The sequence below is a fragment of the Podarcis bocagei genome (assembly GCF_964188305.1).
Source record: "Podarcis bocagei genome assembly, chromosome: 7".
Classification (NCBI taxonomy): Eukaryota; Metazoa; Chordata; class Lepidosauria; order Squamata; family Lacertidae; genus Podarcis; species Podarcis bocagei.
Genome location: NC_138132.1, coordinates 59,759,111 through 59,772,660, shown reverse-complemented (window position 1 = coordinate 59,772,660; position 13,550 = coordinate 59,759,111). Strand labels below are relative to the sequence as shown.

The following is a 13,550-nucleotide window of genomic DNA, read 5'->3' as shown; positions in this document are numbered from 1 at the left end:
CTAGGCAGCATACTTGCCTTGTGGAGCAAGAAAGTTTGGTAGACCATGCCTGGAGATCAAGGGAAGAATCTGTATTTCCTCCAGGGTTAGGGGAGAGCAAACATGTAAAGAAGAAAAACAGACTGCCAGATGGCAGTTTAGGGAGAGATGGGAGCTATAATCTGTTTAAGTCCATACATGTGATTAAAGAAATGGACAACAACTGCTTGCATTTGTCATGTCCCAATGGAGAATCTACATTGAATAAAACAAGAGGGTCATATGTGTTCTCATCTATTTGACTCCTCACTGTTTGCACTACAATGTATGCACTACATCATTTGTTTCTTGAAAAGTACAGCAGGGGTGGGTGGGGGTGTTATAGGCGTTTGGACACTCAAATGGAAATGTCTTCTAGTTGTATTTCTTTCTAAGAGAGACTGTGACTGTGATACATCTCCCAGTATACTGTTACGTCTTTTCCCCAGTGTGATCTTTTTGTATTTTTCATCATTCTAATTGCATTTCCCATTCATGCACCTGCTAAACAAGACAAATATTTAATCATTCCATCAACTCAAAGAACCCAATCTTTTTTAATCCACTCACATGAAGAAAATTCAGATTTTCAAAGCTGTGGAGTCAAAAGACAAAACTTTTTACAGGGGTCAGAAAGCCACAGTGAGGAGCCTCCTAATCAGTGGAGACGCAACCTGGGAGTGTGTAACCAGGGTACTTTCCTCTCTGTTTACAACAGAAGTGATGCTGTCATCTGATGATGATGTAAACATGAGAGGGGGCATTGGACAACAAATCTGGCCGGGCACATGAGCCCTTTGTTTGATAAGCTAGGCTCACAGTGACTGGAACAAGCATACCCAGTGAACTTCACAGCTGAGCAGGAATGTGAACCCAGGTCCCTACAACCAAAGTCCCAGATCCTAACCAACACACCACCCTTGACAGCACACTATTATATTAATCTTGGCTAATCCTAATCCACTGGACTCCTAATCCATTGGCTATGAGGGCTTTCATTATGACCTCCTGCACTTCAAAATGTACCAGTACACCCCTGCACCTTGTTTGTACCCAATTAAGACCCAACCTGGACATTTACCAGTTTCATTTAAGCTGCCCTTTCATCAAGGAAGATGTTTTAATCGAGAAAGTAAGCAACTAATGCAGCAATTCAGTTTCAGAACTTCTCTAATGTAAATTAACCAATGTCTTCTAGGAACTGTCTAATAATGTGAAAAACAGAAGACATATTCATCCTACAAGCGGCGGAGGGGGGAGAGAGGGAGAGAGAGAGAGAGAGAGAGAGACTGTACAAACAATATCAACTCCACCCTGTGTCCAGGATGTTGCAGTGAGTTCTTCTGTTCGTATTACACAGTGAAAGGGAGATGAAGAATTGAAAGAAATCGAGGCTTTTCTTCTTCTTCCCAGGTGCAGATAACCATGAAAAACTGAGTGCTTGCTATAAAAGTAGCATAACTGTCTATGTTGCCTAAACTTTGGCAAGCCAAAGCACCTCCTGAGAGGGCAGTTGCTTCAAAGATTTGAGAAATGTTCATGTTGGTATTTCTAAGCACGAGGATTTCCAGTACCAGACCCTCTCCAGGGGCAAAAGAGTCAAAGCCTCCAATACCAGTGGGAGTTTTAGAGCCACTAAATATTTTAGTTAGATGGGGTGACATGTAAGATGCTTATTTAAAACCCCTGGCTTGCACTTAAAAACCCCTTTCCCCCGACCTAGGTTACTCTGCAGGTGCAGCAAGGTTTGCTTTTTGGATGGGAGGGGGTTAAAACCAATGGTTTCCTAAGGGCTTTTGGCAGGAAAAGCTTGGCGCTCAAGTACAGAACCCCTCTTTGCGCCATTTGAGACTAATAGCTCCAAGTGGACCCTAAGTTGAAACCTGGAAAATCTGCAAGAGTTACAGGCTGTGACAAGAGATATTAATGCCTCCCACATTGACTCAATAAATCAAAACAGATTTAGAGGAACTATTAAGGCTCATGACAAGAATCCACACTTCTCTTTAATAATTCCCTATTAACATATTTAACTGCTGGGCTGTATATTTTAAACATTTCTTACTTTTGGGTATATAAGTAATTAGTGGCTTTTAAAAGATGCATTAACACAGAGAGAGGGGGGGAACAGATAAAAATATTCAATTGATTTTTCAATATTCTAGTAGAAATCCACATTTGTTACATAACAACTCAGCAACATGGTATGGTGCAGTTGGGTATGTTTTGCTTTGGCTCTGCAATATGAATCAAACTTAAACCTGAAGTTATAGCTGTTCCAGGATGGGGAGGTGTGTGACTATTTATTATTTAAACGAGAGAAAATGCACAAAGGTCATGGACTTGCCTTGGATCTTAACTTCTCTTCTACTAACAGAATTAAATTTAGGTCATAAAAAGTGGCTCTCTCACATCCTCCCACTTCTCTTTGCACCCACACACCCTGCCCCTGAGGAGGGGTTGAGGGATCATTCGGAACAGCATGGCTATGAGTGCAGGAGGCTGCAACAAGAGGGGGCAGCAGAAACCACCCCCTTCTCCTTGTGCAAGTGTGGGCTTCCCATGGAAATCTGGTTGGCCCCTGTGAGAACAGAATGCTGGATGGGCCACTGGCCTGATCCAGTGTGGCTCTTCTTGTATTCTTAAATGCTCACATAAAGGTACCTTGGGTCCCAGAGCAATGTGTACTCGTGTGTGTGTGTGTGTGTGTGTGTGTGTGTGTGTGTGTGTGTGTGAAACATGAATGGGTTTCTCCATGCCACCTCTTTATATCAGCCAAACCACACAGAGAGAAAGGATGTAGGTGTAGGTGTCTGTGTGTACAACACTTTCATCATGGAAGCTTTTCATTTTAGCATCTCCCATTTCAAAACATATAAAAACAGCACGCTATTCTTAAAGCTAACTGACAATGCTACACAAACTAAAATGTCCTGTTAACATGTATTTAAGACTACAGATGCAGAGTGATCCAGAGCTGGTCATATTTGAATGCATGACTAGGTCCAACCCATAGCAGCAAAAGAGTTTTAGAGTCTTAGGATCTGTACCTCTGAAATGCCCTTTACCGTTTTAGGGTCCACTTTAAAAAAAAAATCATTTCAAGATTATGGCGATGCTTGCTTTTGAAGGGAGAATGGTCTGAGGGCTCTTTTAAACATGAATACCATGTTACATCTCCTACCTGTAATAGCATTTTTCATAATCCTCCTCTCCAGTAATCCAGGAGCTGGAAAAGAATGCAAGGCCTCACCATTTGGGGCTGGGGCTGCACCTACAGGAGACAGGAGGCAGAGACACTCAACTCCTCCCCACAAGGCAAGGAGTTGTTCATGGGTGAATTCAAAAACAAAACCAAGAAAGGGTGCAGAGGAGGAGGCATGCGGAAGTGACTGGGTTAGGGGAGGAGGCCTATGAAAAACACCATTACTGGTTTCCTTGCGCTTCAGTCGTCATCCATTTCAGATATGGAAACAAAGACCCCAGAGCCCTCGCTATGGGTGGTGGTGGAGAAACGTAACTGATAAATGCAGCATGCAGTAGCCTCTTACCTTCTCATTCTGGATGTATTTTAAAGTTTCAGTCCATGATGTTTACAAGTTTATGACAGGCATTTTTAAACAAAAAACAAACTATACGTAGATATTTTCCAGGGGGATAGCTGTTTAAGTCTGTTACAGCGAGAGCAACAGAGTATTGTGGCACCTTAAAGTCTAACAAATGTATTCTAGCATAAGCCTCCGTAGACTACTAGTGTTGTGCTAGCATCTGAGAAAGTGGGTTCTAGCCTGCAAAACCTTATGCCAACATAAATGTGCTGTTTTTATATGCAGACAGCTTTTCTCCCACACTTCTGTTCAGAGCGCGTTTGTCTTTGGAACTGTTTATACACTCCAAGTATAGTGAATCTCTTGTTCAATGTAGAGCCTAACCACGGAGAAAGATTATGGTACAACCCTCAATAGGACTGCACCACTTCAGTACATAAGAACAACGTGCCGAGTAAAAATGGCAGTCCCATTTGAAATTAAGGAGATGGGACCTGCCACAACCACCAGCACACTCAGAGCACCTCAAAATATGGGTCCTGCTTGATTGAGTAGGTGTGGGAGCTGCCAGAGGCTGATGTGAACTGCTTTAGCCCCCTACCACAGGGCAAGACCACTGTGGGAAGGACAACAACAAAAGGAAAATACAAGGGGAAAACCAGGGAGATAAACTTTTTAAAACTGTGTGTGTGTGCGCGCGCGCGCACGCACGCACGCGTGCACACACGCCCGCACGCACACACACTCCTGGGAAAGAAGAAGGAGAATGTCAAGACAAAAAACCCAGGGATATCAATAAACAGTATAGCAATCTCACCAGATAACACACTCCCAACCCCAATACTATGCCACACAAAACAAGGATAAAAAGAACAAACCCACAGACTAAACTATTAAAGAAATTTGCTCCCAGAGAAGATAAAGAGCTGACCTATCTTACTGGAGGCTGGGAAGATCTGAAGGAGAGGAAGAGGAGGCAAGATATCATGAAGTCCCTGCCTATCAAGTCCAAAAGTGGGCATCATCCTACTGACAGCGCAGTCATGCAAATCAAGGTGTCTGAATGCCCCTTCATGTAAAAAAAGCCTTTGGCTGTTGAAAAGCAGCAGCCCAGGGAGAAAGGTTTCTAGATTTCTACATGCAAGAGGGCTTGTTTTTGTTGTATATGTAGGGTCACATTAGAAAACATTCAGTTACCCAGGCTGCTGCACTTTGAAGCGATACTGTTTCAGGAGAGCTTTCTCTAACTAGCTATGCAGGTTGCCTCTGAGAAATCTGATGACCAGTGGTGCAAACTAGCATTGATTTTCATCTACTCTTCAGAAGGCCATGACCTTTGGGCTAAACTGGCATGTTTCCCTGCCCTACAAACAACTGTTTCTTCTTTAAATCACTTTGTTCGTTAAAACAGGTTTTGAAATTACTCGAAAGAGTAAATTGGATGGCAATTCTTGCCAACTCTCGATAGCGTTAGAAAGAATGAAGCAGCCTCCATGCATCAGGTCTTTATCAACTGTTCATGACTGAAAGTGGAAGGAGGGGCAAGTAAAATTGCCTAAGGAGAAAAGCTCCTTGATTGATCAGAAGCACTGGCCACCCTTGCCTGCAAACCGAGAGCAACATTCTACTTTAACTTGCACACAATGAGTTTGGCAGCAATAGAATATAAAAAAAAATGCAGTAAAGACCATCTCTAACAGGCAGCCTCATAGCTTAAAGGACCAGTTTAAAGTCTCCCCGAGGTTTGCAGTTCAATTTCTGTTGACCTTTAATTAAAGACGATACAGCAAATTGACACCAAGAGAATTAAAACTACAATATAAATTCGGGTCTATAACTAGCATCCAAACATTTTTTGTTTGCTGCTGAGTGCTCAGCCAAGTTGCAGGCTGAAAATCCTCTTGCTTTAGTATAATGGTTGTAACAGCAACATAAGAAATCTTTACTCATCCTCATCCTCAGAAAACGTCCAAATTTGGCTACGGCTGTTCTGTACCATTGACAGGGTGGGACAAGGGAAAAGGTGGAGGGAAGGACAGAGAAGATGGTCCTCAGTTATTAAGAATGGGTTTCCTTGTTTGCTCAGACTGGAGAGCAAGCGTGACCCAGAGGCTTTTATAGGGGACAGGGAATATCACCTGACGGGCTCTACCCTACTGGTGCAAGGAGACTTCCTTGGTGGGTGAGACTAATCTCTCTGTGGTACCCTCACTTGACCAGAGCTAAGCAGTGATTTATTGTAGAACTCCCCACCTGACACCTCATTATTTGCCAGTTCAAGAGCAGTTGTAGACTTGTGGGCTACGGGGGCACGGGGTACACATACAAGTCTACAGTGGTACCTACAGTGGTTACATATGCTTCAGGTAACATACTCTTCAGGATACAGACTCCGCTAACCCAGAAATAGTACCTTGGGTTAAGAACTTTGCTTCAAGATGAGAACAGAAATCGTGCTCCAGCGGCACGGCAGCAGCAGGAGGCCCCATTAGCTAAAGTGGTGCTTCAGGTTAAGAACAGTTTCAGGTTAAGAATGGACCTCCGGAACAAATTAAGTACTTAACCCGAGGTACCACTGTATATGTATGCAAGAGAGAAATGTCCATTCTCACCCTACATTGTGGAATTACAAACATTCCAAACAGGGATCTACTATGTCATCTTTCTGGACACATAGAGTAGCCATCTCTCGAGCCAGAGACTGACAACCTGTGGCCCTGCAGATGTTTCTGAAGCACAGCTCTCATAACCTCTGCTCATTGAGCATGCTGACTGGGGCTGACAGAAGCTGAGCTCCAACAACAACCAGAGGGCCAAAGATTCCCCCCATCTGCCTTACTGTAAGCAGAACTTCACAAATGAGACACAGCTGCTTTTCTCTGTGTTGAACAGAAAGTCTTGCTGGAAACTAGCAAAGGAGAAGTTGCAAGTTATTTTCCCCCTTGCAGGTTCCAGTGCAAATCCCGCATGATAAGAATCCGCCTCCCTTCCCAGCTGGTGAGTTGTGGGGCTTATGAAGAAACATATGATTTATAGTCACATAGCTTTGATAGTGATAACGAAACTTGCAGAAAACATCTCCCTCATCCTCCCCAGCAACCCATAATTTTCATAGTAAATAGTGGAAGTAAAAAAGAATAGGTTAACACATTCTTGGTTGTTGTTTTTTAAAAAGTAAGTAATAAGAGAAAACTCAGCAAACTTTAAGGGAAAGTCTCTGCTCTGCCATACTAGTTAGCAGATGTCGAAACATCCCACATTGATGGAGATATGTGCTTATGCTAACTTCAGACTCGTCACACTGAAGACTCAAACCTGATTACAGAAAAGGTGTTTCATCAGCCACTCCGCCTTCCCCCACCCCCTGCATTTATGTGCAAATATGAAACCACCAGGAAAATGTTTAAACAGGTGTAATCACAACTGCACATGAAAATTGGGTTGGAGGGCTGGAAGGAATCTTAACGTGGTTAGGAGGGAGCAGAAGCAATATGAAGCTGTGATCACGGCCGATTATGAATGTATCATGCAAAAGGAGAATGTTGTCATAGCAGCTATAAAAATGTCAGTGAAACTGAGCAGCCATTACCAAAGTAGTAAATGAAAGGGGATGGGGGGGATAAAATGCAAAAAGGAAAATGTGACTGAATATATTAAGGGAAATTATGTTTCACTCCCAGAGTAGATAAAGAAGCAAAGCAAAATAATATTTGCTCTGAACAAATATGCACAGATAACAACAGGAAAAGAACACACACAGTGTGACTGGGTGGTACAGTTAATATTTTAAACAATGAACTTTGTTCCAGAGTGGAACAATGGCAAGATGTGTACAGCTAGAAGTAAAGTCTGCATGCCTAACACCATGCGCACAGATTGCTCTGTCATACCCTCCCAACATTTCTCTGATGAAAATAGGGATGTCCCATTCCATAATGATAATTTTACTATTTATACCCCACACACCGTACTGGGTTGCCCCAGCTACTCTGGGCAGCTTCCAACACATATAAAAACATAATAAAACATTAAACATTTTTTTAAAAACCTTCCCTATACAGAATTGCCTTCAGACGACTTGGGAGTTAGATAACTCCACACCCTCCAACATTTCTCCAATGAAAATAGGGACATCCAAAGGAAAAGTGGGACATTCCGGGATAAAATCAGAAACCAGGGTGGCTTCTCTAAATCAGGGACATCCCTGGAAAATAGGGACACTTGGAGGGTCTGCTGTGTCCTACACAAAGAGGTATCCCCATTCCTTTAATCAGAGAGGGCAGTTGTGTCTGTCTGTATCTTTCCATATACAGTAAATAGCTGCCTCTTTCAATTAAGTTAAGGGGTGGGGAAGGTACGGTCAACATGAGCTGTATGCACTGTAGACTTGCTCGCCCATCCCTATTGACAGCCAATCTTAACAAAAGAACGTAAGAAGAGGTCGCTGGATCAGGCCAATGGATCAGGCCATTTAGTCCAGCATCCTGTTCTCACAGTCGCCAAACCAATGTGTCTGCAGCCCAGTCAGAGATCACATCCTGTTTGGTCCTTAGCCTTCAAGAAAGTGACCTTGCTAAGAATACACAGAAAGCCATATAGAAATTTAGCAGATCTCATTCTTCAGTACAAAGGGCATGAGAGCTGCATGGCTAAAAGATTTGGGTGGTGTTTTAAAGTTGTACAAAGGATTTCCTTAGTGGCAAACCATTGTATATGCATTGTTATCACTGCCAATTAACATGTCAAACAGCTCAAAAAATATATGGTTTTCAAAATGAGAAATTTGAGTGAAATGTATTATTCGGTCAAACTTTTCCATTGATGATTTAAATTGCCTTGATTTGAAAACCAACCCACTCTAATCCCATTAAAGTTTACAGCCAGGACCCAAAATATATTAAAAACCCCAAAGGCTTGGGCACTTCCAGCAGGACTTTCACCATTTCCCCCACTCCCCTTTGACCATACCATATCAGAAAGTACCAATACTGTAATACATAATATTTTGTATAGCACTTTCAAGTGTTCAAAAGGTTTGGCATGCCTTATCCAACTGTAATACTATCAAGAACCCTGTAAAATATTATTATTCCCCATATTGCAGATTGAGTGATTGAGAGACAATGGCTTGGCAAAGGACGCCTTGTGACTTCGTGCTATAGGAAAGATTCAAAGATTCCTCCCACCATCAAAAGTTTGCAATACAGCATGACATTAGAGAAACACAAGGTCAAAAATCCTTTTGCAAACATAATACCCGTTACACAACGCTATGGATCTCAGTTAACATATTTAAATCTGTAGATTGCATGAACTACTAAAGTATGCTAACTGTGATGAGTCCCCCAAAACTGTACATTTAAAAGGAGCAACAATTTGAAATATGCATTAAAGAAAGAAAAAACACTGGAGAGAGATTCAGAGTTCTTAATGTGTCCATAATTAATTCACACATTCAGCTGTGGAGTCCAGAAAATATGTTCCTGCTGATCATTTGCATGTAATACTTCAAAAACAAATCTGTTACACTTTTTATTTTTATCTGCCTTAATGCCTTAAACGCTATTACAAAAGTTATTGCTTTCAAGCAGCAGCCTCAACTGCTACCACATACAACTATTAGACTAAAGAGTTCTTCAGACATTTGACACAATCAATGAATATCTCCAGGAAAATTAACTTATTTTAGCAAATGGCAGCTTCTAAAATTGCAAGAAGCTGAAGTAACCAGGAACAATGGAAGGATATTTAATAAACAGTCAATAAAACCAAAGATAATGTTCACCAGCCAACACTGACTAACTATCCCAATTTTAGGATCCATTCCAAAGCTACAATATTTCCATATGGAAGGAAATTCCTTGCTGGAAACAGTATATCGTATGAATCCTGCTCATGGCCAGTCATTTGCAAATAATTACACCTGCAGATTTTTTACTCTATAGGCTGGATTGGACTATCATATTTCAGCTGAATGAGTAAAAATATGAAAGAGCCTTGCTGGCATACCTGCAGGCCCTTGACTCCTCCCTGTGGAGCAGGACTGAACAAAGAAGGAACTCTTAAATTAACTACAGTTTCCCATTTCATCCAAACTGGGAAACTATGGTTAACAGCTTCATGAAAGCCAGAATATGACACAAACTTCAAACCATATTCAATATATTGTCTTGTTTCAAACCATTAGCCAGTTTCCCAGAAATAAGTAACTATGGCTAACTTAAGAGTTTCTGCTTTCTTCACTTGTTCATATAAAGGGAGGAACAAAGAAGTTGTGGGTGCAGCCAAAAGACTCATTCATACCTCAATATTAAACCAATATGTGACCTATAGGTACCCATTCTGGGACACTATAATTGCACATAGAGGGAAAACATGACATGCGATTGTCATATATGACTGCCCCAGGATGCATCTTTCCTACACAGAAGCAACACCTGTGCACAAGTTTTGTAATGTGAGGCTTTCCTAAGAATTGCTCAGTATCTTCAGTTCTGAATAATGTTAACATTAAATGCTAAAAAACCCTTCCTCAGTTCAAAAATCCTACAAGCATATAAATTGAGGGCATAAATTGGTCCTTTATAAGTCCCTCATCTTGCATTCCCCTCAATTGTTCCTGGAGACTCAACATTGGAGAATGCAAAAAAGCTATGTAGATTCTGCGGTGCAAAGACAGAGTGGGGTGGACAGCTTGGTGAACTGTTTGCACCCTACGGGCTATTCACAATCCGCCCCAGGTGAATTCACAAGGCTTAAGAAGTTCTCACTTAACAGGCACCACATACATGTGTCCCTGAAGACTACTAACACGTAATGCATATGCATTCAATCTGAGGTAATACAGTAATACATTAATGCATTAATGCATTAATGCATAGGTTGTGTCAATTAGCATTTGGAAGGCAAACAGAAACTGAAATGCGCCACAACTTACTTCCTATTAAATGTGTTTAGGATTGGAATGTTAGCCCACTAAGGAAATGGTATGAATGGCCTTTAATTCAAGCATTTCTATTTAAATGGAATGTACCTTTGCAAACGATAACTGACAACACCAAAAGGACGAACTATATTATTATTATTATTATTATTATTATTATTATTATTATTATTATTATTATTATTATTACTATTATTACTATTATTACTATTATTACTATTATTATTATTAATCTAATTTCGGTGCAATTACTTCATGCTAACCACTGTTAGATTTTGGAAATGGTTTTTCCTGCTCAAAGAAAGCACACTCTATACAACAGTTAACCTGCAGATTTAGCTATTCTTGCAAGAAGACTCCAGGGATTAAAATCTTTATAGACTTTGTGTGAAACTGCACCATCTTTATGGCCTGATGACTGTTGGGAAGCCCAACAGGACTACTACCAGACAGTCAAACCATTTATACCAAAATATTCAATCAGATTCGTTTGGTTGGAGTCACTTAAGGATCGCAACTTGTGTGCATAAAGAAGACCAATATCAACCACCCTTACTCCAGCTGTTCCAGCTGTGAATGGCATCACTTACATAGCCAAAAGGACACTCACAACCCAGGCACAAGACAGAGAGATGTCCACATTCCGAGGAGCACCAAGGTTTGCAAAAGTGAAACAAATCTTCTCAACGACAACAACAAAAAAGGCTCCCTTAAGCACCTTCATGTGCATGACTATGGACAATGGGTTGGCTTCCCACGTCAGTAGAAGAAGAAGAAGAAGAGTTTGGATTTGATATCCCGCCTTTCACTCCCTTTAAGGAGTCTCAAAGCGGCTAACATTCTCCTTTCCCTTCCTCCCCCACAACAAACACTCTGTGAGGTGAGTGGGGCTGAGAGACTTCAAAGTGTGACTAGCCCAAGGTCACCCAGCAGCTGCATGTGAAGGAGCAGAGACACGAACCCGGTTCCCCCAGATTACGAGACTACCGCTCTTAACCACTACACCACACTGGCCAAAACATTTATGTTTAGTTGCTCCCTCCACCACTGGCACGGAAGGTACTGTGTGTCATTAAGCGTCTGCTGTGATCCCTTCTGCAGTGTGGCTGTCCTCTACACCCCCTGCAGAGCCAGCTACTGAGCATGCCCATCCTTCGAGGGATCTAACAGACAGCACACATCAGAGGCAGCGGAAGGTGGTGGGAGGGAGGAATAAGCGGGTGGGGGGAAAGAGAAGGGGAGAGAGAGAACAAATATACTTTAAACATTACCAGGTCAGCACAGGAGGAGGCAAGTAGAACAGAGGCAGCCAGAACTGCTCAAAGTTTTTTGATATACTCCTGGGCAGACTCCCCAAAGTCTGAAAATGTTTCAAAGAGGAGAAGGGAGGGGATCCCTTTTCTCGACAAATTAAAACTAGCCTCCAATCAGCTAAGTTCTTTCAGGACTCTCCTGTTCTCTAGGTGGATTTTAAAAGGAGTGTGTGTGTGTGTGTGTGTGTGTGTGTGTGTTGCTCATCAACACTGAAAAGCTATGGTTCGAAGCATATTCCCCAACAGCCCTCTTCCATCCAGACTAAGAAGGGGTCTGTTCTTTCGTTAGAAATGTTCCCAGAGGCCCCGGTATGAAAACAAAGCAACATGTTTCCCACATCTTTCCTCTAGGGATACAGCCAGTCTGTTCAGACTCTAGGGATGACACACAGGACCCAATATGCCACTGTGTTTGTATGCACGAACGTGTATATTATAGATACACAGAGCAAAAAATGCAGAAGGGTAATTTTTCAAAAGGACATGTTGTGAGAGCTACTGAACATTCCTTGCATGCTATTTTGATAAATGTAGCCATATGACTGGGGAGCTGCGAGGGGGATGCTTTTCTATAGGGAGACACCACATCCAGGCTCCCAAAACACTTGATTCTCATTAGGCTGAAGGGCTGTTTGGTCACAAGGAAGCAGAGCTTCCAGCGCAACACAGAAAGCTGCCTTTATGCCAGACAGGCATGCTCTGCCCATTGGTTTAGCCTAGTCTTGTCTGCTCCAGGGGTGAGCAATGTGGTGCATTCCAGATGTTGTGAACTACAGCTCCCATCAGACCCTGGCCAGCATAGCCCAAAGTGTGGGATGATGTAAGTTGCAATCTGCAACATGCAGAGGGCACTAAGTTGCAGCAGCTCTCCAGGGACTTTCTTAACATGCGGACCCCTCTTAATTAGGGATGCCAGAAACTGAATCCAGGACCTTCTACATGCAAAACGTATGTTATTCTACACAGCTACGATCCTTCCAACTCAGGCTCCAGAATACTGGGCCCAGGCTATGGTACGTCTGCATTTCTTAATGACTTCAAATAAGTGGGGCTCCTCAACTGTTCAGCCTAAGACAACAATGTGTATTCCCTAGCATCAAATCTGAATCTGTGCCACTTCAATCATATTCATGTTGGGCAAGGGAAGGGGCTCCCTCCTACCATGGGGAGCTGGAGTCTCTGGATCAAAAGGGCAAAATGGGCATCATTAGTGATGAGTCTTTACAAGATGGAGGTCCAGTTTGAATAGACGGGCTGAGCACAGTGGGCCACAGCCAGCCCTTACTAACCGAAGGGCACTGCTAACAAGGGCCAATGGCAAAGCCACTGTTAGTTCTATATACCCTTCTTGCCTCCAACGTGACAATTTAGGTGGTAAACATGTTAGAAGATGGTGCCCATGGGTGGAAGTCAGAAAGGGAGCAGCCAGAGGAGAAGGCTGTGGCCAGGCAGTTTGGGATACATGCAGAGCCAGTTTAACAAAGTAGCATCACATTGCTGCTTTACCGATTGAGCCCAACCACAGAGTATAATCTGCAAAATAATGTGTTCACTGCATATTTCTAGATCACAAACAGCCCCACCACCCTTTCGCAGTTTTAATTTAAAAATACATAGCCAGTTGTCTAAGAATACGTCTCTTTCATACAGATTTTACTAAAAGAGTGGGATGAGGAGGGGCGGGAAATAGAGAAGGAAGGCGGGAAGGAGTTGAAATCACCATGGTCC

General features: G+C 42.4%; 1 protein-coding gene across 3 annotated transcripts in view; it reads right to left on the bottom strand.

Annotated features, from left to right (window-relative positions):
* The window catches only part of ZNF423 (zinc finger protein 423), a 339,629-nt gene that overhangs the window by 110,937 nt on the left and 215,142 nt on the right, over positions 1-13,550 (bottom strand). For 2 of the 3 annotated variants that reach the window (XM_081201114.1, XM_081201113.1), the window contains exon 6: positions 3,203-3,292. The exons of the other annotated variant lie outside the window; for it this stretch is intronic. In XM_081201114.1, coding sequence (XP_081057240.1) covers positions 3,203-3,292 — 90 coding nt within the window. The remainder of the gene's footprint in view (positions 1-3,202; positions 3,293-13,550) is intronic. 3 annotated transcript variants of the gene reach the window in all.